Here is a 23,999-nt window from a genome sequence, read left to right on the forward strand (position 1 = left end):
TTTATTTCCGAAAAATGCCAAAGAAAGCATGATCTTATCCTTTTGCTATGCCACCGGACAGCACCATTTCACAGTAATATTCATACCTAAATTTTTGTTGAACATGCTCTCAGAATGTCCCAAATTCAAAGTAATTTTTTAAAATTTTGGTTGGTTGGTTTTGAATCTTTATCCTCGGACTGACAAAGCCTTGATAGGTTATTCCTGGTACTTGTTCGCATACTTGTAGAGGCACTTGACGCAGGGCCGGTTACCGAGATTGGCAGAGTGAAGTTTTCCGATTGTTGAAGTCTTGTTGCCGAGAAATTATTCCATTCACTAGGTGCCGCTGAATGGAGAGCAGTCCTGAAATGCGTTGCTCAAGCGCACACCCCGAGAGTCGAACCAGCGCCGTGTGATCTTGAGCCCGGCGCGTAACCACTGAGCGTAACCCCGGCCGCTGGTTGTCGTCTTTGGCGATCACGCCGCCACCGCCGCCCCTCCCCTTTTAAAGTACCTAGCTACGCCACTCAATTGGATTATTGTCATTGGGGCCCGCAAAAGCATATTCCGCACAGGGCCCGAAAAACCCTAAGACCGGCACTGACTAGGCGTAACCAAGAAAAACACTTCAAAAGTGCAAAAAAAATTATTGGCTTTAACAAAAAGAACATTTCAACATTTTCTCCAAGTGGTTATACTGTAATGCTTTATTGTAATACCAGTATTGTACTGTAATAACAGTATTGTAATACCATGTAGGCCTAATACGGACCTAATACGGGCCTAATACGGACCTAATACGGACAGTATTCCAATAAGCGAACAATATAGACCTACTATTTATCAATAACTAGGCGTAACCAAGAAAAACACTTCAAAAGTGCAAAAAAAATTATTGGCTTTAACAAAAAGAACATTTCAACATTTTCTCCAAGTGGTTATACTGTAATGCTTTACCTGGTAGATTTATTAAACCAATTTATTCCTCAGCTCATGCACAAATAAACCTACCTGACTGCCAGATATTACAGGGGCACATGTGCCAAAATCACATAGATACAAAAGGTGCAGTAGCCTAGCTATAAGGCTACTTCCACCCCGTTAGCTTAGTGGTAACGCGCCGGCTCAAGATCAAGCGACGCTAATTTGGCTTTTAGGCTGTGCGCTTGAGCAACGCATTTCAGGATTGCTTTCCATTCGGCAGCACCTGTATGGGCTAAGGCAGGGTAACTCAACTAATCTTAACAAAGGTCCAGTTTGACAAGTAGAATATTTTTAGCGGTCAGGTGAATAAGTTATTTCACACGCAATCACGAAAGTTAAACTATCTCCGATAGCTCAATTGGTTAGCGAGTCACTTCTGGAACGCAGAAGCTTCAAGATCAAGCGGCGCTGGTTCGACTCTCTGGGTGTGCGCTTGAGCAACGCAAGAGACTGCTCTCCATTCAGCGGCACCTAATGAATGGAATAATTCCCCAGCAACAAGACTTCAACAATCGGAAACTTCACTCTGTCAATCTCGGTGACCGGGCCACAAGTTTCGAGAAGGTAGGTAGGCTACCATTAAAAAATCCCTTTCGAACTTTTTTTGATAATAACGGAAGAAAAAAGGGCATAGCAGTGGTGGGAATCAAATCCACGTCAATGTAATGACTACCACCGCCCTAACCCTCGGCGCCAAGTCGGCGAGTGACAGCCGATGAGTTAATTTAGCTATTATTTGTCTTTTTCCTTCGTTGCTCAATAGGATTTTTTAATGGCAGGGACCTACCTTTTAGAAAGTTGCGACCGGGCCTGCGTCAGTGATTCAAAGCCTCTACAAGTATGCGAAACTGCCAGGATTAAGCTCTGCAAGAAGCTTTCCCAGTCCGAGGATAAAGATTCAATCAATCTGTACCAAACCACTTTTTTAGGTAAAATGTAGCTCGAATTGGATTTCTGAGAAAGTGTTGGGGAGTCTGGTAATCGAAGCCTGCCAGCAACTAGGATAATCACAGTAAAAATTGCTTCCTCCCAGTAGAAATCTGTTTAAAGAAGCCTTGAAACGTGCCAATGAACTGGAATGAAGTTACTCTTCCAAATGCTCAAGGTCCACTATCAACACCCAGAAGGTCCGGATTCGGACCGCGGTCCGTTAGTTGAGTAGCCCTGGCCTAGGAGATGGAATAGCTCGCTAACAATAACAACACTTCAAAAACTATGAAAACTACACTTTGCTAATAAAGTATGCAAAACTGCCAAGAATAACCTATCAAAGGCTTTGTCAGTCCGTGGTAAGGTTCAAAACCAACCAAACCATTTCACCTGCAAAATGTAGATGAATGAATTTCTAAAAAAAAGTCATAGACTAAGTATTGGAGTAATTTAAGCTAGAGCAATAGCTTTTATGTAACTAATCAAAGTTTTAGTGCACATTGGACAGGGGTACCTGTTAGTCCGGAAATGTTTTAATATTAAAACCATGGACTTGTTATTCCCTGCTCCAAAACATAAAATAAATGCTGTTTTTGACATTTTTTATAATGCGTTTGGCAACATCAATGTTATGAGAAGTCTACTAGTCAAGTACTCTAGTATGAAATATGAATTTGAAATCGTTGTATCGATCGGGAGTTTCTGTGTTGGGAGTACCCTGAATTAGGTGTAGGTAGGCTTAGCTCTAATTGGCAGTGATGTACGCGTAAACAAAAAACATTGACGCCGTCAGCGTAAACGCAAACGTTCGATTTCGAAAAACCATACGCCGTATGCGTCAGCGTCAAAAAAAGTTGGCATCGCTGCAGCGCATACAGTAGCGTAAACTAATTTTGTTTGCTAAGTGCCAAACATTCACGCGGTACGGTATAAACCACTTAAAACAAACAAGTTTTATTTTGAATTTCCACGAAGAAATAGAAGCATCTGAAAGTGTTCATCTGACATTTTGCTGCGTTTTGGTTTCAATATGTCTTTGCCCATTGAAAACATTCATAAAAAAGCCAAACAACAGCTAAGACATTAAAAAGTATACGTTGACGCTATACGCTAAAAAAACGCAAATACTTTATGGCGTAGCTTCAAGCGACAACTATCCAAAAAATTGTGGCCGTTAGCGTAAACAAAAAGTCTACGCCGCAAGTCTACTGCGTAGAATTTGTGACGTATACGACTATACGTACCTACATCTCTGCTAATTGGTAAGGGAGAGTTTTCAAATAATGTTGCTAAATATTGGATATATCCAATATACATTAACTTTTTAGTAAACCCACTGCACAGAAAAATGTTACCAGCAAAACTTTGCAAGCTCATTATTTCATTGTAAAACAATCCACCTCAATCAATAGCTCAGTTGGTTTAGCACCTGACTTTACAAATAAAGAAACTGCAAGATCAAGTGGTATTGATATGACTCTCGGGTATGTACTTGAGCAATGCATATCAAGGACAGCTCTTCATTCAGTGGCACTTTGTTGAAGGAGATCTCGCAGGCAACCACACTTTCCAAAAATCTTTCTCAGTCCAAGGATAAAGATTCAATCAATCAAGAAAGTTCTGCACATTCATTTCCCAGCTATCAAAGTCTGCCTTTTTCATTGTTAAACAGTTTATAATGTTTTGTTTGTCAGCGATAAAAAATTAGTAATATTAATGGCTGATAATAATGAATGACCTTCAGTTATTGCTAGAAAGTGTTCAGCAGAACATTGTCTCATTGAATTGGCAATGCAACTTTGAAGCAGAAAGATATGGTAAGAAGATTAGTTTTTGTTTGATTTACTGTACAATGAATGTGATCGCTGCAGGCATAAGTAATGCTTTACTACCTAAGTAATTGGTCTGTCTATGCATGTCTTTATCTTTGTATAATATTTTTATTTTCATGAGTGTTGTTAACTTGTTGGGGTCAAATTTGATCTCACTGTGTTTTTCACACAAATGACTTAGTTGGGAAGTATTTTAATTTAGTTGTTGGTGAGAAGATGAATTACCATGCTGCAAGAGTACTTTGAGCACTGAATCATCTTTCCTTGTTGACAACTAAATCATAAAATGTTTTCGGCTTAACTCAAGCCATCATCAGGAATCTAAAAATATTTATAAAAATGCAATAAATTGCAACATTTTTAAATACGGTATGTAAAATATACTATCATGCTCAACGCTGTTGTATTGTTGTGTCTTTTCTTTCTTTGGTACAAGAAACCAAACACTTTCCCAAAACTATAAATAACACTGCTAGGCTACTAAACTTTGTCATTTTTGTAAAGAACATAGTGGAGTCAAATTGATTCCAAACAACAATTAAAGAAATGAAAATTTAGAGTGACCTTTGACTCGTGTTTAATCATGCATTCAAGATAGTAGACCGTTTAAGAATCATGAGGAACAAAGCTGAAACTCCTTACCAACAAAATTAAAGGACTAGTAACTTCAGATTACAAGCATTGAGCAAATATCTATTGTGGGGAAAATTTTGACCTGCAATTGCTGGTCTAGGTAAATCTTTTCAAATATATAAGAAAAGACAAAGATCAAAAGAGATTCATTATTATTTTCCTTAAGCACTCTAATTGAAGATTTCCTAGTGTTTAACTAGCAACAAGTTCTTTTTCACATTAATTAACATTTGCACACATTAAATCAATGTAAAAATGTCCAATTTTTGATAGGAGGTGCCCCTAGTCAAGTCAGGCTCACCTGTTTGTTTCAGAAAATAATAATCCAATGAGCTTCTTCTTCTTTCGTTTGAGACTAGATCAAATTTCAGGGCAGGTGGTGGAGAGCCAGGTGAGTGTAGCTTCGTCCAGCGTTGCTATACCATGCGTTCCATTTGGTGCCTTGTAGATGGGACATTCGAGAACGACATGGTCAGCAGTTTGTTCCTCCGCGCCGCATTCGCAGGCCGATGAGGGAGCCAGACCCCACTTGTGCATGTTGGAATGGAAGCGACCGACTCCGGTTCGGATTCTGTTGAGCTTGACCCAAGTCGGCCGAGGAAGGTCCATACCAGGAGGGCGCGCCACCGGGTGGGGCATAAAACCATGTAGTTTGGTGTCGGTGGCGCACCATGCTGCATTCCAAGTGTCTTCCATGAAGTGTGCTGCGCTGATGGCACGATCGCTGAATGGTTGTAGTAATTCAACAGCAGCTGGCACAAAGGGGTGTCTTGACTTTAGTTGCCGGGGAGATTCCTGAGGTGGGATGTTGAGTTTTGCATGGAGCAAGTGGTCAGGATCCCCCGCCCGGCGAGCCAGGTGTATAATGGCTCCCTTTCGGCGAAGCTCAGCAGGTTGGATGCCTGCAAGGATTGGTAAATACTCTGTTGGAGTTGGGCGCAGGCATCCAGTCACAATTCGCAATGCGTCGTTGATTGGGCTGTCGATGAGGCGGGTGTGGGCACTGCGGCACCAGGCAGGGGTGCAGTATTCAGCAGTGGAGTGAACCAAAGCCAGGGTTGCAGTGCGCAAGGTGTCAGCACCTGCGCCCCAAGTTGTGCCTGCCAAACGTCTCAGCAGGGCGACGCGAGATGTCAGCTTTTTGCGTAGTGACTGTAAATGGTGACGGTATGTGAGTGACCTGTCAAGTGTAACCCCAAGGTATGTTGGTTCTGGGCAGGGCGGCAGAATTTTGCCGCTAACGGTCACTTTCAGATCACGTTTTGCCTCCCTGTTGTTGAGATGGAAGGCTGCCGTCACAGTTTTACTTGCGCTGAGCTTCAGTTTCCATTGATGGAGGTATCCAGATATGGTCGTCATGTCTTGGCTCAACGTCGTTTGTAATGATTGCCAGTCTTTCGCAGCGTGCAAGATGGCCAAGTCATCAGCATATGCATATTTGTGAGATGTTGTTGATGGTAGGTCATGCGTATAGACGTTGAAAAGGAGGGGAGCCAAGACTGATCCCTGTGGGACACCGTTTTTGAGTCGCAGCAGTCTACTTGGTTTTCCGCTTCCGGTGGTAAGGGTAAAACTCCTGTTGTGGATGAGTTCCATGATCATTTTGACCATGTGCCTGTCAGGGAGTAGGCGGAGTAGCTTGTAGACTAGGCCACGGTGCCAAACAGTGTCATAGGCTGCTGTTAGGTCGATAAAAACAGCCCCCGCTTTCTTTTTTGCCGAGAAACTCTCCTCAATATCCTGAGTTAGTAGTGTGACTTGGTCTACAGTTGACCTCCCGTGTCGGAATCCAGCTTGTTCGTTGGGAAGCAGTGGGTCAATTATTGGTTCGACACGGGCGTAGATCAGTCTCTCAAGGATCTTGAAAGGGATGCAGAGCAAGGAGATGGGGCGATAGCTCTTTGCATCGTCTAGTGGTTTGTTTGGCTTAGGGATCGCGACGACCAGAGATCTTCTCCATACTTTAGGAATCTTGAGGCGGCGCAGGCAGGACGACAGGAAATCGCATAACCAGGACTTTAGAATATAACCAGCGTGGATGATAAGCTCTGGACATATCCTATCTGGACCAGGGGCCTTGGTACTTCCAATGAGCTGAAGGTCATAGATAGCTATTTAATAGATATGTACCGATACTGGTCAATATTTTCTCCCATACTGATGTCACTTTTTAGGCCTATACCGATAGTCACATTTGCCGATGCCGGTACTTTAGTGTTGCTAAAAGATGCAGTTTTGGTATTTGCAAGGAGTTAGATGAAATGCTAAGTTTGACTTTATTTGCACAAAACTATTAAGAAAGCTTTGTTTGAATTGGCATTGGCATAATTCAGTTGTAAAGATTCAATCAATCCAATTTTTTTGCATTGTTGGTGTTGGGTCATAATAGTGTTCAGTAGTGAAGGGCCACCATGATTGAGGACTGGGAAATAAGGGCACAAACACCATAATTGTGCTTTCTGAAAAAATAATAAAGGGTTTGTGCAAACTCTCTAAATAGGTTATCATAATTTAGAATAACATATAAAATTTAAACCAAGTCCTTTGTGTAGTCATACAAAAACTATTAGAGAAGTAATGTTCAACCTAAGGGCGGTGGTGTTTGGTTGTTGCTTTTGCCGGGCTTGATAAGATTACTCAGACAGCAAAAATGTATAATTGTGCATCGTTTCTACGTCACTAGACGTTTAAAAAAATTATGTAATTTGGTTGTTTTTAATGGACTGGTTCTATCAGTTTGTAATTTAATTTTAACCTTTTGTTGTAATAAACTTATTAAACTTAAAGAATGTCACGACAGCGTAAGTACTTAGTAGGCTACGGGTTACGCAATGAACTCCCACAGTAATCACCACTTGCTCCTTCAAGTCAAAGAACATCGTTGTCTTTCAGGGAAGGGCAGTTTAGAATACCGAATCCCAACAGATTCGAATTCTAAACTATTTGAATATTTCGAATCTTAAATTGGATTTAGTTTATGGTTTAATTGGATTCTTCTGTATACTGTATATATATTATATATCTTTTTTTCGCGTCACGCTTACGTTATTCGTCACGGATGGACTGCGTGCAAGCAGTGCAACACGTTGTGCAAGCGTACATTCGCCGATTGGCATCGCATTTACCAGTTTCGAGGTTCCCCTCGAACTGTGATAATTCTTAATAGCCTCGTTTCGGAATATTTGGCCTGGATTTCGATACTGTATGACCTGCAGTTATTGTGACCAGCAGTTTTAATGCGTTTAGTTGATGTAATGTTGCATTCTTTGGCTAATTTTTAAGATCAAAATTATGAGAGTAGCTGACAGATATGCTATTACAATGAACAATCATATTTTTTACCTTGTCAAATAAAGACTATGTTTTCATATAAATTTGTGCGTTTCGGTTCTTTATTAGATTAAAGAAACTAGCAAAAAGTAAAAAGCGAATGGAAATTTATTTTTGAACCCCTGTACTTTCGTAGGCTGCATAACCCGCATACGACCGTACGTAGTCACTGTCTGACAAACGAAATGTCGTGCAAATCGACGATTTCGGTGCTTGACTGAACGTCGTTCTGAACTTATTCTAGATTTGTTATAAAATACTGTAGATTCGAATTACTAACTTTTCGAAAATGCCCATCCCTATTTGCGTCATATTTTTGTGGTTTCTTGTAGGCTTAGTGATAATTGCTCTTCGCTGTTTCTGTTGCGTTACTTGGTTTGCGTTGATGTCACGAAATGCTTATCTGTAATAAAATGCAAATGTAAGTAAACTTATCTTTAAATAAACTTATTTGTAAAAAACTAATCAGCAAAAGGTCTTGTCCCGCCTCAACCTTATTTTTTTCTCTGCGGAGCTGATATAATCCTTAAAAATCATATGGACTTATTCCTGATATGGGATTTGACTACGTATATCACATACATATTGATTAATGGATACTTCAAAGTCAAAACATCTTTATTTTTCATGTACCAAACCACTTGTGGTGATCTGATTTGTTGATTCATTATTCGATAAAATGTGGAGATGATCCCAGACAGCAAAGTCCATCATTTTTACATTGATTCAACGTACGTTAGAATTGACCTCAACGTACGTTCAATCAACTCAAAAATGACGGATTTTTCTGTCTGGGATGTTACCTCATTACGCCGATTTGAGATGTAATTTCATGACGTTGTATGGACGAAAAACTTAACAAGTCTTATGCTCTCTTAGGAGTAATAAAGAAACACAGATAATGAACATTGGCGAAATGGAGTCTCCTTTAAAATTTAAGAATAGAGCAACGCAAATTTGTTGAAATAAAACGTTTTGTTTGAGTGAAAGAATTACTGCAAGTAGCCTACATAAACAATGCCCAAAAGCGCGCGCAAGAAGTCATGGTGAAGTCATCAGTGTGGTGACTGGTGTTAGTAACTATGGTACTTCAAAAAATCTATATCTTTGCTCACTGAAAAATCTGCAGCAAATGCGATTTTTGCATTTTTAATATCGGCCAAATTTTGCCGATACCGATACTCCATAAATGGCCGATAGTGATACCGATACATCGGCACATCTCTCTAATTTACTGCGCTTGTAAACCAAGGATCATTGAACGTTTTTCTTTTTAATTCCAGAAGAAATTGCAAAACCTTGGCGCATCAAAACTTCTAAGAATGTTGATGCAGAAATCACTCATGAAAGAAGTGAAGCAGAACAAGAGGAAGAATATTCTGAAGAATTGCAAAAAGTGAACGATATACTGAAAAAGGCAAGATTGGTTCGACAAAAAACAGATCCTGTAGTAAAATCAAACACAAAAACTTTTAATAGCGGGCAGTTTTGTAAAGACTGTGGCAAAGGTATCTGCAAAAGACATAAAAGTGCAAGACCCATATCGCATGCAAGCTTAAAACTTGGAAAGGAAAAACTGCCTGATTCAAGCTATTCCAAAGTAAAACAAAACACAAAATCTGTGAGGAATAATGCTATTTTAACTACTGGTAGAAAAAATGAAAATAGTTCTCAGCAGAAAAATGGTTCTCCTTTTGGAAACTGTGATAAGTCAAGTTCATCATCAGAATACGACTACATCAAGCTAGAAGAAATACTGTCTTCAAAACCTCCTCCGTCCAAATACAGAAAGCTTCAGACAATGCATACAAGGTTAAAAGCAAACAAAGTATTTCAATTAACTTTTGCAGATGTCCCTGTAGAGTCCGAAATAAAGTTTATATCAAAGCTAATCGGTCAATCTTCTTTTCAAAGTGAACATCTGCGATTGAAGAATGGTAACTGTGATGGAACGAATGGTGTGTATACAAAACAATCTTGTGAAGAGAGTGTTAAATCTTGTACCCGCAAATGCCAGTATTTAATTAATGCCCTGCATTACAAGGTACCAAATTTAGTTGATGTTTGTCACAGGCGCGAATCAGTCGCTTTATATCGTGAAAAAATACTTTACACACAATTTGACAGGTTTTTACTTGAATCAGAAGAATTTTTTAATCGCATCATTAATAGTTTAATTGCAAGTTATGACTTAACTGTTGCTAAGAGACATTTTCCTTCATTGTCATTTATCAAGAATAAAGATCTCGTCCATTTCCCCTGCAAATATTTTACATTTGAAACCGTTCTGGAGCCAGTGTACCTCACGGAAGCTCTTCATGAGTTGCTGCGGTTGAGATTAAACATTTATTTCAAAGAAAAAATCCATGAGTACTTGCAACTGTTTTTATACGAAAAAAATTGCCAATCCAAAGGTAAAATGAAGAATCAAAGGCACGACAAAGACTTTGCAACTTGCTTAGCTTTGTTTTTCGGTTTGCTAGCCAAGAAAAATCGCTGTTCAATCAATCCGGCCATAGTATGGGAATCTTGAAATGCATTTCTACTACTAGTTTGCCAACGGCACTCAGTTTAGCGCAATTACATTGCAAACAAGCCGACCGCACGGACTTTCCCATTCTATGATCTTATCACTGTATTACTTTCAGTAAATTAACGATTTTAACTTGCTGTTGCAGTAGTTGTTCTTGGGGAAGGAAGTTCACTAAATCCTTGAGATTGCATGTTTTGAATTTACCGTATAAAGTTTATAGGCCTATACTGTAGCATCCGTCCGACGAAATTTTGACGCTTTTTTAATACATCATCATTTTCATCCAGCTTTCTACAGTCTTGACAGTGCTAATGGGCTGTTTTAAATGTCATAAAACTCGCTTAGAGACGGTTCACGACTTTACAACCCCGTTCGAATGATCTAATCGTGTGGCACTATGCCAGAATGGCTCCCTATTGTCGTGATGACTCGTTACCCAAAAACTCGCGTCACTGTTCGCTAGATTATGTCATTAAATTTGTTACATCAGGCATCTTTCAGCGTTAAAAAAATACTGGGAAAGCTTAATCCAGGCAGTTTCGCATTCTTGGAGAGATTTTGAACCACTAACACAGTGGTGTTTTAAAATCTCATATTGCTTTACCTGTAATTCAAGTCCATTGAGCTTGTATGAATTAAAGTGATCAATCCGACGCACTACTTGGAGCAGTTAACGGAAAGAGGGTAAGTGAACACGACGCGAGTCATCATGCAAACAGCGCCAGAGACTTGCACTGCCTTGGGAAAAGAGATCGGAGCCGTCGCGTTTACAGGCTATAGGAAAATGTAGGGAATAAAATGGCGTTTCATATTGAAACAGCCATTTATCTCAATTTTCCACGTTTATTTCCACAACGACAAGTCTCCTTTTTCAATGATTTATTGTACGAATCAAAGGGTTTGTCTCATTCGCTGATTATAATGACCATATTGGCGCAATTACTCCCATGCAATGTCGCAGACAGTGAAAGATATTGACAAAAAATTAATTTTGCTGATTGGAGGCTACACTTCGACAGTCTAGATTTCTCGTCAATATATCAAACAGATTCCCTTTGAGGCCTTTCTGCTTTTTTTTTTGGTTCCCATCAATAGAATAAGGCGCTCGCTTTCCAATCATGCGACCCAAACCAAGTGTGAAATCACCTTTACCTTTTACCGTAATAGCATAACGAAGACAAATCGGCAGTGTTCGACTGAAGAAGGAGGTCGTAGCAATGCGGCGAACTGTATGTGCAGATCAGTGGGACGCATACCTTACCAGACAACCGGCAAAGTGAACTTAAATGTCAACCAGAACAGCTAGACAAATGACCCAGCCTTGTGTTTTCAACTGCTACCCAAGAATCGGTAAAAACAATTGAAACGTGTAAGGAAGCTGGACACTAACCCTGTGAGCCGACAGCATTTGTGGCTAACAGTCCCATTTAGCGGAATTGCGTCTGCCTGTTTCTTTCTCGGCCATCAAACAGCTATTTCACAACTGGTTCTTTATTAAGTTTCTTTGATTGTTCGGTATTTTTGTTGCTTCTTTTCCTCTTTCCTTGAAACTTTTTACTTCTCTCTTGCAGAGCAGAGGCAGCTTCCATAGTTCCATCCCTGTAATAAAATTACTTCTATCACCATAAACTGAAAAGTTGATTAGACTTTTAAATTGACTTTTTACGTTTTGCAAATTTTGGCCAGACGAAGAGCTGTTTCATAACGAGGAAACGACAAGGGAGAACAAGTGCTGAAGCAACTTTCTACTCCGAGTCTGATGCTTCCACGCGTTGCTCAGTGGTGAATACAATATTCAAAGGGGCTAAAGCTTAACTCAAGTCCACAAAATTGGTGGGTTTGGACACATACAACAAAAATGCATTGAGATAAAAAAAAAATTAGAAGCGAAAAAGTATAAATGTGGCGATGACGTACTTGTTGACTTTCGCCCTTGCTTTGGGGCCCCAGTAAGGTGGCGGTACAGGAAATCGCGATACGGTTTTAAATTCGGACGGGGGGCCAGCGTCGGGGTGTAAGGTTAAATCAATCTTTTCGTTGGTAATCGGTTTGCTCAGAATCGCTTTGGCTGGCGAATCTTCTTTCAGCTTGTGCATCTTGATGTTTTGGGATTCACCCTGAAAAAAAAACCCTCATAATCGAGGAGTCGAGTCTTCTAGAAAATACCACGCATTGGATAAGTTTAAAATTAAAACTTACCCATTTTCTCATGATGTCCCACATGACACTGGCTGGGGCATCTGTCTTTATTGCATTAACTTTTCCGTGAAAACCGGACACTCTAAAACCAGCGTTCAAAATAGCTGACCTAGAAAGAAAATAAAAGATCTTGTTTGAAGTCGAATAGAGTCAACAGACAGTCCAATCGTGTCCTGCACAGGTCATTGAGTCGCGATTTCACATCGTTTCCACATATAAATTTGTCCTTCTGCCAGTGCAATGCCAAAATTTACAATTTTTCAGCTGAGTAGCCAAACCTCTGTTAGATTGACGAACCAAACATCACTGACTACAGTAGGTTGTATTGAATATCCTTCAATGTGCATTATTTAATCTGACATCAACCATTGGATGTAGAAACAAAAAGGCAATTAACATTTTTATTCAGTTAAGACTGAATCCACAAGAACTTCTTTCCGTTCATAAAACTCAAAACACTTTAATACCGAGTCAACAAATCCGTGCAGTGCAACCTATTTCCACAAAATGGTTGACTGCATCCGCACATACCGGATCACTTTCGCTGGGGGGGAACCGCATCGTAACACCATTGAAAGTTCGTCGGTTACGTAATAAAACGGGACGTTGTGTAGTTCCTGCAACGTGTACACTTTGTAAGGCGCTGATAGTTGAAGATGCACGAATGGTGTTGTCTCTCACAAAACGGTTTGAGCCTAAGCGTTTGCAATTTAAATTTTCTAACCATAGCTGGGGAGACTAAAAGCGTTGGTATATTACATATGATATATATCAATCTGAACTAAGGCGGCGTATGTTATTCTGGGATTGAGATGTGTTGGCAACGCTTTATCTGAAGATGCAACTGTTCTTGACGCACAAAACGTTGGAAAATAAAACGTCAACGTACACTACCAAACACGGTAGACTACAATGATGATGTTTCTGGAAGATAAGAAATATCCAACCCTCAAGTCCAATATTTTAAAGTCAGCAAATACAAATTGGTCGAGACATATAGCAGAATTACTGGTGCGATACTGATGAGGACAAATACTTGTCTGGCTGTGAATTTTTGCTACACTCGACTGCCGAACACAAAGTTATTTATATCACAAACCTCATTGATCATAGTTAAAATTCCCAGTATTCTTTCAGAAGTACCAAAACGGCTGGGAAATGCTTTCACTGAGGTTAACAAGCGTTCAACAAAGTCACGGTCGTACAATGGTGCACCCCAATAAGGACCGCCAACCTGGACATTAAAATTTGCAAAGTTAACAGCCACAATGACCTTGTTTTTTGCTTTGGCCAAGAAAAAAAGCTGTTTTAAGTTTACAAGTGATGGATATAATAATAATGTGTGTTTTTATATAGCGCTGTATCCATCGCAGAATGCGTTGCTCCTCAGCGCTGCAGACAGTGTCAAGATAGACGACGCGATAGAAGTTTCAATCAGCTCAAGTAAACGCCACTTGGCATCAAAATTATCACAGAAACGAAAGAGAAAAGGCTACCAGAATTTGAAAAAATTCTTCGTATTTTCCTAACATTTGTAACTGTTCAAACCTGTTTTTGAGATTTTAAATGAATAATCAGAAATATAACCGTGCTTACCTTGTGCCTGTGCTTGCATTCTTCACATCTCACCCCAACCGGAGGACCAACTCCAGCGAAATAAACGTTACTGAAAATAGAAATCGCAAACTTAACATTGACATTTAAAACTAACAGACAACTTGCCCAAAGATGAGTTACAATGTATATGTCTTGTGACATTAAAGCTATCAAACCCTTGATGCGTACTTTGTTCCTGACTGCTTTGAATCGAGTGCATTCTGACTGTGAAAGCTGCTACAACCAACACAACGATAGAGATATATTTGCTTGCTGAAATACATAAAATAAAACGGTTTTACTGCATGTACCGACACAGCGTTAAAATATTTGCTCCATTCAAACAACAGCACCTGGTAGATCCCTTGGGGAGTCGGCGAATCTTTTTGTGGAGCTACCTTCTAAGATCCATTGCCTAAACGCCACTTCTATTTTTTTCACAACTTTTTCAAAATCAGAGCTAGATTAGAGTTGTCTGGTGTTGGTATAAGAAATAAAAAAAAAAACGCAGAAAAGTGACAGAAATGTACGTGTATGTGCTACTTTAATCTTTCACCGCTTACCTCGCAGCTAATTTAACTTTGCTTGGCCCGTAGTGCACACGTACAAAAACCCGGACGTAGAAATCGACGCTAATGGACACTAGAGGTTCAATATATCTCGAATACCTTGATGCGTGAGACGAAATTGATCCAAGAAGTATTCTCAACGCCTACCACATGAACGCAGAAGGTAACAACAGATGCTTTGCAAAATTTCAATTGCGTTCACAAAATTCCAGACAACTGTCCAGTAGTAATTGCGATTGGAATATGCAATGGAAATGGAGGTTGTAATAATTTAAACAGCAACGCTGTATTACACAAACGACCCAAAACAAATGTCACAATGATACAAAGGGCATTTTTATGCAAAACAAACCTGTTCATGACAAGCTTTTGTCTTGAGAGCAACGGACTGGTACTTCCCCCAACCCGCTTCTGGGAAGTTTCCCGCCAAAACTGCCATATCCGTACAAGTGACGCATAATAAACCTGAAGCAGAAATTTATAGTAATTATCGTAATATATACTAATTTTTATTTCGCGTGAGAAATATCCTTTTGATAGACATGCACTACAAACTAAAAAGTTTGGCGTTCAGATATACTGCTATAAGCTGCTATGTCAGCGATTTTTTAAGACTCACCTCCGTGCTTAACGGACTGAACGGCAGAGTCTAAAAACATGCAAGCACTGCCATATGGGTCAATGTCAATAACATCAAACTCTTTTTCTTTGCCACGGTGCTGATACATGTAAATCCTGTGATTAGAAGAAAAAAAGTTAATTGCTGTTGTCGAAACGTTAACCTGTCATGTGGTAAAACGTGACGAATTAAAAATTTACGTCATTATAAATTTGACACAATTGTAGTTTAAACGCGAAGCCAAAATTCATCTAGGACCACAATACAAAAAAATTATTACAAATGCAAATTCTTACGTAGCATCTGCAACATTGGGTTCCACAAGACCTTCTACCTTGTTGTGAGATACATTTGCTTTGATCAATTCGTATGCATCTTCAGACAAATCATTGGCAATAATCCTCTTTAAACCAGGCACTTCCTTGGCAAATCTGACTGACCGAAGACCGGTGGCAGACAGAGCTTCAAGCACAGTAATACCATCCTAAAACGAAGAAACTGTCTCATTGAGAACTCAAATTTAATTCTTTTATAGACGATTAGACGTATGATGAAATTGAAAACATCACTTGATCTCTTCTACACACAGCATTGGAGTGCATGAAATGTGGATCCATACATTACTCTAACGACTAATCACCGGTGCACTTTTGGAATTTTTTTTGCTTGAACTACTGCATGTTTCACTTGTTTGTGGGCTTGTGGCAAAGCGTTTGCTATTTATGTGACGAGATTTACCAATAGTAAGAACTCGACTGACTGGCAAAAGCAGCGGTTCAGATCTCTGTGGCATTAATGGTGCGATACTGAGGCCCAGCCTGTTGAACAAAACACGTGTCTATCGCCGTTGATTTTTACTCCCCACAGTTACCGAAAAACTTTTTGTTAATTGGATGGGTAATTGCTAGCATGGAAGCTTGCTACACCAGCATGATTAGCACTTAGCAGTTGGAGAAAATTATACATATATGTGTACATCACTTATATTGGATCAATAGCGAAAGCTATATATATATATACATCACTTATACTGGATCAACCAATAGCCTTAATTTCACAATTACCATACAGCAGCAGGAAACTTTAATAGAAATTTAATCTCACATACAAAACACTGATATACCAAATTATGAAACCTCATATTTTTGACCAGGATAAACTATGTTTTTCTTTTTCGTGTCTTCATCTTTCACATCGATGACATTCGGTTCGTCTCTTTCAAATTCCACAGCTGCAAGCACATAACTTTGAAAATTTGATTGTAGCATATCACACAAAGAACACAGAAACAGTCTTCTATGAATAATATAAAATTTGCTTACCTTCTACAGATTTTGTTTTCAATTGATCTTTCACAAACTCAGTGAGTACAGCAATTCTACAAAATAAGTAACAACGTCAGATTAATATTTTAAGCTTACAACAAAAGCAATAAGGAAACAGACAAAGTAGATCTTGCCTTGCAAAGTGGTAACGCAAGAAAACATTAGAAAATGTTGTTTTGTAACAAACTGTTTCAAACTACACAACAGTTAAAAATTTTCAAATCCCACTTTTTGAAAGCTTCTTATCTATCTTGCTGTATCTTCACATTCGAGTAACATTAAACTGACAAGAACCTTATATATTTGAAGAGTGAAGACACAATAAATTTCCAAGCATGGCCATCGGAGCCCATCCCGAATCACTGTGCAGAGTAGACACAAGTTCACTCAACTTAGTAATAGAGCAGCAACAGCTATCTTCTTTGAGTGAAAAAAAGCTAAAGTAAGACAGTAAGCTTACCAAAGAACACACCATGCTTTTAAAGTATCGGTACCGCAAATGTCCGGTGAACACCCTTATTTATTTCTTAGTTTCAACATATGAAATAAGAAGCATGCCCGGTTCACTGTTACGTATGCAACACTCACTCACGTAATGTCGCGGTTAAACTCTTGGACAGGATTATAGAAAACACTATTTGCAGTTGGAAACAAGATCTCTGCTTTCCCTTCTTTAACTTTTGTATGCTCACTGTTATTTTCTGTCATTATTCTGTTCTCTTTAGATTCAGCGGAGCATGCAGTAGAAATAGATGATGTTGCAAATGAAGATTTAATCGCTGTAATAATTTGAGCAACAAGAATAAACCATCTTGCAATCAAAAGCTAAAAATAAAAATACATCACTGACTGAAAATTCTTTTTTATAGAAGAAATATCATTTAACAATGATCACAATATTGATACTAACAGCATGCAAATTTCATATGTAAAAAATTACCTTAAATTTTATAAATGATGTTTCGTGTTGTTTAGAAATACTAACTTTTACTTACTTTGAAACAACAGATGTGAAGTTGATAAGTGAAATAATTTACGAATTTTATCACAAGAAAACTTCAATAGCATCCTACATACATTTCGGGCCTAGCAATATGAATGGAAGCATAAATATTCAGTTGCAATATTCAAAACGTATGCAAATAACCAGACTATTAGTGTAAAATGTTGGTTGAATAAAACCATAAAACAACGCATTGCTTGTGTCAGTGCACCGGAATGATCTTTTGCTGTACTTTTGCTATCATTTTTCCAACATTATGACATTATCACTTGACAAAAAGCTTAATTGTCATAGAAAAACAAAGCACATATGTATTGTATAGGGTTAATAGGGATGCACAATACAAAATATCGAATCTTAGAGATTCGAATCTCAATGTATTCGAATCGCATTTGCAGTTTCTTTTCGCATATCAGGATTCAAAAATAAATCTGTTAAATGAACAGTGTGCGACGTTAAACAAATGCAAAGTTGATATTTTCCGTCTTGCGCGCCGACTTTTTTCTTCATGGACTGTTTGTTCCAAGCGACTTTTTTCTTCCTTCATAGCGTTTGCGCAGTTATCAGAACTGCAGACACGCAGTGCGTTTCCGTGTGACCGTATGATGATGCTTGATGATGCATCGTATGATGCTTGATTTATCATAATTATTTTGTACTCTGTTTGACATGTGATACTAATACAATTCAAAATAAAGTACAAATATTTTTGCTTTTTGTTCGATATTATTTGGAAAAAATTGCGGTGTAATTTCAGAATAGATTCGAAATTAAGTATTCTAGAATAGCCAGGTATTCTGTATTGTGCATCCCTAATAGGGTATGGACCGATATCAATACATCACTTTAATAACAATTTCATTCATAGTAGCCTACTTTCTACATAATTATATATACAGTACTTACTATCACACAAGCTTTGCATCACCCGAAAAGTAGAACCGATGCATCCACTGAAGTGCACCACAAATCTACTCGAATGCACCAAATTTAACTAGTTTTAAAAAATGGGGTAAATCGGAGGTGAAAAATGTGGTTAACTTAAGCAGAGTGATCAAAAAGTTGATGCATATTATTTGTCATCGAAGAGGCTTTGTATGAGCGGAATGGCCCGTTTCGGTGAGTCCGATCCCTTAACGGGGGATTTTTTTATTTTTTTTTAAAATTATCGGGTACCGTAGCCTAATTATCATTGCCGTTTTAGGGTTAGGGGTTAGAGGTTAGGAACTCACCGAATCGGACTCACCGAATCGGACTCACCGAATAGTAGCAGACCCTGTATAAGTGTGCTCATTATATCGAATAAGCATTTTACATCTTTAGGCCAAACAATGTTCTGACGCTGCAAGATATACATAAATGCTGACGCAGTCAAACAATTCTTACTAGATGTACTCAAGGATCTTTCAAAAAGTTTCTATATTTTTAATAGAAAAACACCAAGCAAATTCTTAAAAAGTTTACTAAATGGTCCGGCATTCCATGACTGTTGAATATTTTCAAAAATATATTAAACTTTAAAAATTAAAAACACAAAATGTCCTCAGTTCAGTGCATTAAAACTATTAGATCATAACCATGCACACACAAAAAAATGTTCACTTGTTTTCATTATCAAAGTGTTTCAAGTAATTGTGGTTTGATTGGCAAAGGTGCAGCGTCATTACATTTACTTTTGGAATTACATTGACAGGCTTTATTTGCGTCACAGTTTTCAGTACGTTCTACAGTTATGCTACGTCGTATTTTACTTGATTTTCCAATCCCAAGCTTTGGTAGGCCTTTGTTTAAGCCTTCCAACAAAACACAAGCCTTGCAAAGATCGTTGCTTGATATATAACCACAGCGCTTACAATTGGTTTGTGTGGGAAGCTTCACACCTTCCTTGACAAACATCATTTCACCTGAATGAATGACATCTATGATTGAGCTTGGTCGAATGGCTTCAAGATCTTTCAAATATGCTCTTGCATGACCGCGATAAGCATTGGGAGCATAGATGCATTCTGTTGAAAAATAGTCTAATTTTTTAAAATATGCATAAGCTACAATTTCTTTTTCATAAGTATATTTGAATGGTTTCACACGAGGAATACCACTTGGATCATCGGATGTTGCAACAGCGGTACATCGTTGTAGCCTTGCAATATCTCCACGTAGAATGTTCATTATAACAGTTTCTGCAATGTCATCAGCATTATGACCTGTTGCAATCTTATTCACTTTCATACGCATAGCACCACGATCTAATGCTTGGCGCCGAAATACGCCACAAAATGTGCAGTTATTCTTGCGACCAATTTGCTTAACTATGGCATCCATTGACCAACCATACAGATCTTCATATGATAAAATTGTTAGCGGAAGATTGTATTGTTGTTGATTTCTCTTAACTGTTTCTAGTGAGTCATCACGATAGCCTGTAATACCTTCATCGATGGATAGCAAAGTGAGATCTAGTTCATAATTATGCCTTTCATTTAAGGTTTTCAAAACATATGCCAAAACTGTTGAATCTTTTCCACCAGAGGCTCCAATAGCAACTTTTTCTCCAGGTTTAAATAACTTTGCAGTTATAATTGTGTGATGGATTTCTGATTCAAACACCCAGTAAAAGCATTCTTTGCACAATGCAACGCCAGTCTTTGGTCGCTTGATCAATGCTCGCTTACTTTTACAAATTCCACAATTTATTGGCATGTTTCTTCCTCAAGATTGTTACTCTGTGATTGACATAAAACTTAGTGTAGGGTAGTGTAATCAGCTGTAAAGCAATCAATTTTATATATCATACTTGAAAATAAAAGTATGCTTGGAAAGTATAAATCAACAGATCATACAATAAAAATGAAGTGGCTTCCACCTACAAAGCACTTATTGTGCACTACGGTATCTCATTCACAAATTCACTTTAGTCGACATGAGAAAAACATGTGTGGGTTTGTCATGCAACATATTTGTAAATTTTAGTAAAATGGCATTTGAACACAGTTTTTGATACTGGTCATTCCATTTCAACTGATCCAGGCCTTGTCACCCAATGCCATAGATTTTTCTCAAATTTAATTTACATAAAGAACTTTTGTTACTAATTCCAAAAAAATAATTTTTTTTTCAAGTTGGTCAAAGTTTCATAAAGTTATGGACCATACAAAATGGACTCTTTTTGTGGTCAATGAAGCGGAACAATTACTACAAAAATCATCACCCGAATTCCATAGCATTTCTAATGTATATCTATATATATACTTAATTAAACGTTAGGCCTATCAAGTTTTGACAACACATTGCTTCATGTATCTATTTTTCACATATTAAAACCAAACACAAACATCTAAGTTTGGTTACCCTGATTTTGAGCGAAACAAAAACAGTGGTCATCAAAACCAGTCATGCGTAACCAGAATTGAAAAAGTGAATAACTTGATGTGTAGTGGCAGTAGTGTATAAGTGATATTGACATATATGTGATACCGGTACATCATCTGAAAGGCCTTGTAGAAGAGATTTGTGTCATAAAATATCTTCATGTTTTTTTGTGTTTGTTTTGAATAAACGCACCACCAACATCATTGACCACAGTTTAAATGCTATCCTGAATTGACTAGAACACATAATATAGCCTATGCAGTATGCAATATAATGTACATATATTGGAAATGTTGCAGTTTGTCCACAGGGTAACCACTTCAATTTTTGTGTTTGATTTTAATATGTTAAAAATAGATACATGAAGCAATGTGTTGTCAAAATTTGATAACATTTAATCAAGTTCAATAGAAATAATTTGCTATTGAATTCGGTTGATGACTTTGTAGCAATCATTCAGCTTCGTTGACCATAAAAAGAGCCCATTTTGTATAGCCTAGTCCATAACCGAATGAAACTTTGACCAATTTAAAAAAAAAAATTTTTGGAATCAGGAGAGAGTAACGAAAGTTCCAGCCTATAGCCTATGATATAAGAAATTTGAGGAAAATTTGTGACATTGGGTGACAAAATGTGTTTTTTTTTTCTTGGATCAGTTGACATGGAATGACCCATACGTTAAATATGCTAGTAGTTAAACTGCTCTGTTGCCCAATAACTGCTTGCAATTGTATTGCTTGCGCCATGGATACCATAAGATCTTTTTTTTGGAGACCTGAAACTGCTGTCCAAACAAAAGTTTGGGAACCGCTGGCTTACACACTAGGACACAATTGATAGGCTAGTAATAGTATCCTCTTTAAAGTAATTGATGTTACTCAAACTAAAATTCTACCCATCCCAGACAAACCTGTCGGCCAAAACCTGAAATGAAACACTCACTATCCAGCTGAAATGGCACACACATTATGAAGAGCTCTGCCAAATCCATTGCCTCCAATTCAGCCCTCGAAATTAGCTTCCATCTACGACGGCAAAAACATTGCCGTCGCCAAATCAACAAACCTTGGGTTGCGGCGGCAATTGCCGTATGCATTAATCAAAAGAAATTTTATGCGCTTCTTCTTCATCGTGTGTCACACGGCGGTAGCCCAGAGCATCACGCACGCTATTTTATACGCTGACAATGCTCTTGTGAACTGTAAAAAGTTTGCAACCTTATAAATACTGGCTTAATTGTTACGCAAAAGTTATTCTTACATCGAATGCTTATTTTTGACCGGTGTCGTTGCGAATATAAAAAATGGTACAAAATTGGATAAATGGTTCTTTGGCAGTAAAGAAAAGTAATGCTTCCGATTATATGGCATCGCGCGTTCATGAACGGGCAGTTTTGCGTCTTCAAGTATTCCAGTGACGACGCGACAACCTCATCATCCGATGATTCCGATTCTAACTAGTTTTTTATCTAACAGACTTTGTGTTGCTCGCAGTATCCTAATTGTGCCGAAATTATGTTAGTGTATACGTAAATCGAGGCAATCTTCTCGCAGGGAGCTATTGATTTGTTATCGGTACCTGATTGAGCAATTAACGTTATTTCATGATAATTTAACGTCGCTAGAAGTCGAATTAATGTAAAACAAACGTAAATATCTTATTGGGCATTGCTGTTACGCGATATAACTCGCCAGGAAAATTAAATCGATTTGTGCTGACTCGAACGTTGAATCAACCCAAAATTAACTTACTTTCCCCCCAATGAGTTACAACGTGAATTACCGTAACAGCGTGCTTATCGCGTTGATCGCTTTATCGGTCGCTACTTTTGGTATTATTACATCGCAACAAATCAAACAGTGCGGTCGTGATAGACTATTCAATTATTTTTTTCTCTTCTCGTTTTGCATGTTTTAGTACAATTTTTTTCGTAATATACGTTCACAATAATTGCCGAGGCAATTTCAACTTTTGCCGTTTGGCCTCGTCAATGTTTTTGCAAAGTATAAATATGCTAATTTTGAAGACTGTGCGAGTGTTCACAGCAAGTAAAATAGTCCGAGGTGAGGTCTTGGTGCGATGTTTCTGCTGATTAAACTCACGCTGCGAGTAAATCAAACAGGAAGAAATTTTGAACAATTTTTGTCCGAATTAAATACTCATTTGATTGCTTGCTTTTGATTGCTTGAATCTTTATCCTCGGACTGGGAAAGCTTCTTGCAGAGCTTAATCCTGGCAGTTTCGTATACTTGTAGAGGCTTCGGATCACTGACGCAGGCCCGGTCACCGAGATTGACAGAGTGAAGTTTCCGATTGTTGAAGTCTTGTTGCCGGGGAACTATTCCATCCATTAGATGCCGCTGAATGGAGAGCAGTCCTTAACGTGCGTTGCTCAAGCGCACACCCCGAGAGTCGAACCAGCGCCGCTTGATCTTGAAGTTTCTTCGTTCCAGAAGTGACGCGCTAACCAATTGAGCTATCGGGGCGGACGGCAATTTTGCGACGGCATTTTTATTGCCGTAGCAGAATTGCCATTATGACGTTTGCGGCGGCATTTACCACGGCAATTGCCGTGTGCCGCCGCTAATTTCGAGGACTGCAATTGCAATAGAAATTGGCTAGCACAAAAAACATCTTTATAAAAATTTAATATAAAGTCATAAATCTTTGTAGTTTGTACCCAATTTTTCTGGTGCACACTACACAGTTGGTGCAACTGTGCATTGATTCTTCCAAGGAAATCACATGCCATACGAATTCAGATTTCAGAAGCATTTCAAACACCGCACTGCTAAAAAAACGACGTACCCAGTTGTTGCCAGAAACGTTCGCGTTTTGCGGCTTCTACCTTTGCTATTTTGACGTGTATTGTCGTGTACGGTCGATGTACGGTCGTGATGTACGTGATGCGACAACTCAGTTAGCGCTTCAACTCAGCAAGTTCATTTCAGCTACAGTACTGCCAAGTCGGCGAATGAGATTTTCGTGGTCACGTCGGACTTGCATGGTCATTGCTTGTCAAACTCATTTTACTGACTTGTGACATTCCAAGTTTCGGTCAGCCAATTGCTCAAATTTTGCCAGCTCAGTTGTCA

The 23,999-nt window shown here is 38.6% G+C and overlaps 3 protein-coding genes across 7 annotated transcripts; 1 reads left to right on the forward strand and 2 right to left on the reverse strand.

Annotated features, from left to right (window-relative positions):
- The first annotated feature begins 3,596 nt into the window (after positions 1-3,596).
- On the forward strand, positions 3,597-10,482 carry LOC145772671 (uncharacterized). Its single transcript, XM_082584541.1, has 2 exons — positions 3,597-3,713; positions 8,975-10,482. The coding sequence occupies exons 1-2, from the start codon at positions 3,626-3,628 to the stop codon at positions 10,222-10,224; spliced, it is 1,338 nt and encodes a 445-aa protein (XP_082440667.1). The 5' UTR covers positions 3,597-3,625; the 3' UTR covers positions 10,225-10,482.
- Positions 10,483-11,203: 721 nt separating this feature from the next.
- LOC145771849 (tRNA (guanine(26)-N(2))-dimethyltransferase-like) lies at positions 11,204-19,092 on the reverse strand. Of its 5 annotated transcripts, none has more exons than XM_082583589.1 (15): positions 18,442-19,084; positions 17,125-17,311; positions 16,530-16,585; positions 16,344-16,438; positions 15,504-15,691; positions 15,208-15,323; positions 14,941-15,053; positions 14,583-14,731; positions 14,209-14,292; positions 14,020-14,089; positions 13,523-13,657; positions 12,955-13,040; positions 12,424-12,532; positions 12,142-12,341; positions 11,204-11,823 (listed from the first exon to the last, which is right to left on the reverse strand). In XM_082583589.1, the coding sequence occupies exons 1-15, from the start codon at positions 18,458-18,460 to the stop codon at positions 11,697-11,699; spliced, it is 1,734 nt and encodes a 577-aa protein (XP_082439715.1). In that variant the 5' UTR covers positions 18,461-19,084; the 3' UTR covers positions 11,204-11,696. The 5 variants fall into 5 exon arrangements, with proteins under 5 accessions (XP_082439715.1, XP_082439714.1, XP_082439716.1 ...); XM_082583588.1 differs by having other exon boundaries at positions 17,528-19,084; XM_082583590.1 differs by having other exon boundaries at positions 17,125-17,357; positions 18,442-18,530.
- LOC145771851 (cytoplasmic tRNA 2-thiolation protein 1-like) lies at positions 17,619-20,242 on the reverse strand. The gene has a single exon (XM_082583593.1). It carries the CDS (start codon positions 20,233-20,235, stop codon positions 19,150-19,152), a length of 1,086 nt encoding a protein of 361 aa, XP_082439719.1. The 5' UTR covers positions 20,236-20,242; the 3' UTR covers positions 17,619-19,149.
- Between the last annotated feature and the right edge of the window lie 3,757 nt (positions 20,243-23,999).

The sequence above is a fragment of the Aplidium turbinatum genome, chromosome 6 (genome assembly GCF_918807975.1).
Source record: "Aplidium turbinatum chromosome 6, kaAplTurb1.1, whole genome shotgun sequence".
In the NCBI taxonomy this organism is placed as follows: Eukaryota; Metazoa; Chordata; class Ascidiacea; order Aplousobranchia; family Polyclinidae; genus Aplidium; species Aplidium turbinatum.